Raw genomic sequence first — 2,604 nt, 5'->3', positions numbered from 1 at the left:
CAGTGATTTTATGGATGATCTCAGTGGGAATCTGGTGCCTTCCATCTTGCTACTTCACTCCCAGGAACTGGATCTTTCAGGCATGTCACTGGTGGGGTTTTGGGGTCCCTTTGGGATCCCTGAGGCTGCTTTCGCAGCCCTCAGCGACAGAGCAAATTCCCGAGCCTTGCCCAGATAGAATTGTGGCTCGCGGTGAGCTCTCAGACCAGCGGGGAAAAGAGACCAGCACATGCAGAGAGGCACAAATCCATCGTTTATTCTATGAAGGCATCTGATCTAGCATATACCAACGGCTATTGTTTTACAGGGGTTTTTATATCTTTTGAGGGTTTCACATTTTGCACCAGTTACCAAGGGAATTCTACTTTCTGACCAATCCCTGAGGGATTTTACATTCAAAGCTGGCCTATGGATACTAAAAGAAAATGAACCACTAATACTGTAGATAGATAAGAGGGTCTTCCAATGGGGGGAAGCTAGATTCCTTTTGTATTCGTCATTTCACAATCCATTTCTTATCTCTAAGCTCTGGTTTTCCAAGGAGCTTGTTCTGAGGATGCAGGGAAACTTTCTTCTGTGTTTTCTGCTCCCTCCACAACTTCTCTCTCTGTATTTACTAAAAAGGTGCTTTCAGCAATTTTTTTGAAACATTGAACAAAGCATGCAAACATAACTAATACAATGACAACTATGATTAAAATCCATAAAAGTCCCTTGACCAGAGATGCGGCCCACCCCGTCAGGCCCCATTGTCCAAAAAGGTTGTTGAACCAGTCTGGGGTGGTTTGTACTTTCAAATCCTTCATGAGATCCTTCAGTTTCTGGATGTTTGCTTGGATGGATGTTGAATGTGAGGAGAGATTGAAGCAGCACATCCCCTCAAAGTCTTCACAGCCATGTCTGTGGGCGAGCAGCAGGAAGTCGATTGCAGCTCGGTTTTGCAGGGATGCGTGTCTCGTGGTTTCTTCATCCTTTAAAAGATCACTCAAGGCAGCAGATGTAACATTGGCTTGCTTACTGAGCCAACACCCTAGGTGAGTAATTTCACCAAGGGCTTTTGCTGCAGCCACCCATGGAAAGAACAGGGAGACAGCAGCTCTTGTGGGTCTGTTCCAAATGTACAATTTAGGGTCACAACTTTCATCAAATTCAGTGTAAGATCTTTTTTCACGTTTTGATTCACTCTCCTTTTTCCAATTATGTAATAAGGTAATGTTGGGGGTAAGGGTAGAAAGCTTGCCAAGGCTACAGGGTCCCCCCTGAAGGCGAGAGGGGATTCCAGCCCAAACCCGATCACCACAGATAAGAAACATTCCACGGGGTAACGTTTTGGGGTGAAGGGAGGATTCAGAGAGAGCATGAGTGGTGTAATTGCACCAATCTGGATAATTGTAGGCTTTGTTGATGGGTGATATGTCTTTTCTGTATATGTTTCGAATTTGACTCAATTCAGGCCAATTTTGCTTTGGACTTTTGTAATAGAATTTGACACAATGTGTTGCTTTGGAGGACCCCAGCAAATCTAATTCTTGGGGTTCCTCGGGAGCATTTGGCAGTATTTTTGTCCAATGGTCCCAAGTGTCAACTGGATTTGGTCTCTTACCAGTGGTGTGGAGAAGCTCTGAGTTCTGGATGGGCCATTCCTCTGCTACAAAGGGAATTCCTACTAAACGTGGAAAGTGGGTTATCAATGTTGCCCATAGACAGGCACATGTTATCTTGTTTCCATGTCTTTGCTAAAGTCACCCAGACATTGTGTTTCGGTTGTGGACTGATCCAGCTGAAGGCATGTGGCACGGTGAAGAGGATCCAGGCAGCAGTGAGGACAGCATCAATGGAGATAATTTTCCTCTTTGGACAAGGATGGGCCTTCTGATAGGGAATATAAGTAAAATCTGTTATTTTTATGATGGGGGGGGAGAGAGAGTTAGGGTTTTCTCCTTCATCTTCTTCCTTTGTCCCTTCCCCCCCCCTTTTTTTTTGTTTTTCCCTAAGGATAGGGAAGGGAATACAGGATTAGGGGTTGCAGTAAAATCATTGGGGGGGGAACTAATACTAGGGTGTTTCAGTAAAGGTAGCAACATCTAACTAAAGGTCACTTTGTGGCCAGACTATGTCTGGCTTATGATTTGCCTGAAGCAGCAGAGTGCTGCTTAGTTTTTTGTTTCGTCTGCTGTCTTGTGACAGGATGATCTTTCCTTTGATGTGCAGGTGTTCAGCGACGTCTTCTTCTCCAAGCAGCACTGGTTTGGTTTTGAGGAGGTCTTGTATTTGACTCTGGGGAGCTTTTGTTGTTGTTATCTGTTGGAGTAGGTTTCACTGTGCCTAGGTATGGTTTTGTTTTTTCCTGGGAACCATTTTGGTCCAGAAGGCAGGGAGACGCAAGTGTATCCCCTTCCCCAGGTAATTAATTGGAAAGATCCAGAGACCTGATGTGTTTCTGGGTCTTTCACCAGCACTGGTGGTTTTTCAGTGAGCTTCACTTGGGTTGAGTTTGCAAAGTGTCGGAGTATTGGGGGGTCTGGTTCTGACTCGGTTCCATTTAAGAAACTGATGACGTAGAGACCTTTGCGGAGTCTTTCCACTGGAGATAAAATTTTTGTG

The 2,604-nt window shown here is 44.9% G+C and overlaps 1 protein-coding gene across 1 annotated transcript; it reads right to left on the bottom strand.

Moving 5' to 3' along the window:
• Positions 1-508: 508 nt before the first annotated feature.
• LOC148220008 (uncharacterized) lies at positions 509-2,013 on the bottom strand (the record flags this gene model as incomplete). Its single annotated transcript, XM_088155764.1, is given in 2 exon segments — positions 509-1,671; positions 1,673-2,013. Coding segments are annotated over 2 exon segments (1,491 nt in total), but the record flags the coding sequence as incomplete, so codon positions are not given.
• Positions 2,014-2,604: the final 591 nt, after the last annotated feature.

This window comes from Sturnus vulgaris, chromosome W, assembly GCF_052056855.1.
Source record: "Sturnus vulgaris isolate bStuVul1 chromosome W, bStuVul1.hap1, whole genome shotgun sequence".
NCBI lineage: Eukaryota > Metazoa > Chordata > Aves > Passeriformes > Sturnidae > Sturnus > Sturnus vulgaris.
The sequence above is the reverse complement of the archived record's forward strand: the minus strand, read 5'-3'. Positions and strand labels throughout refer to the sequence as shown.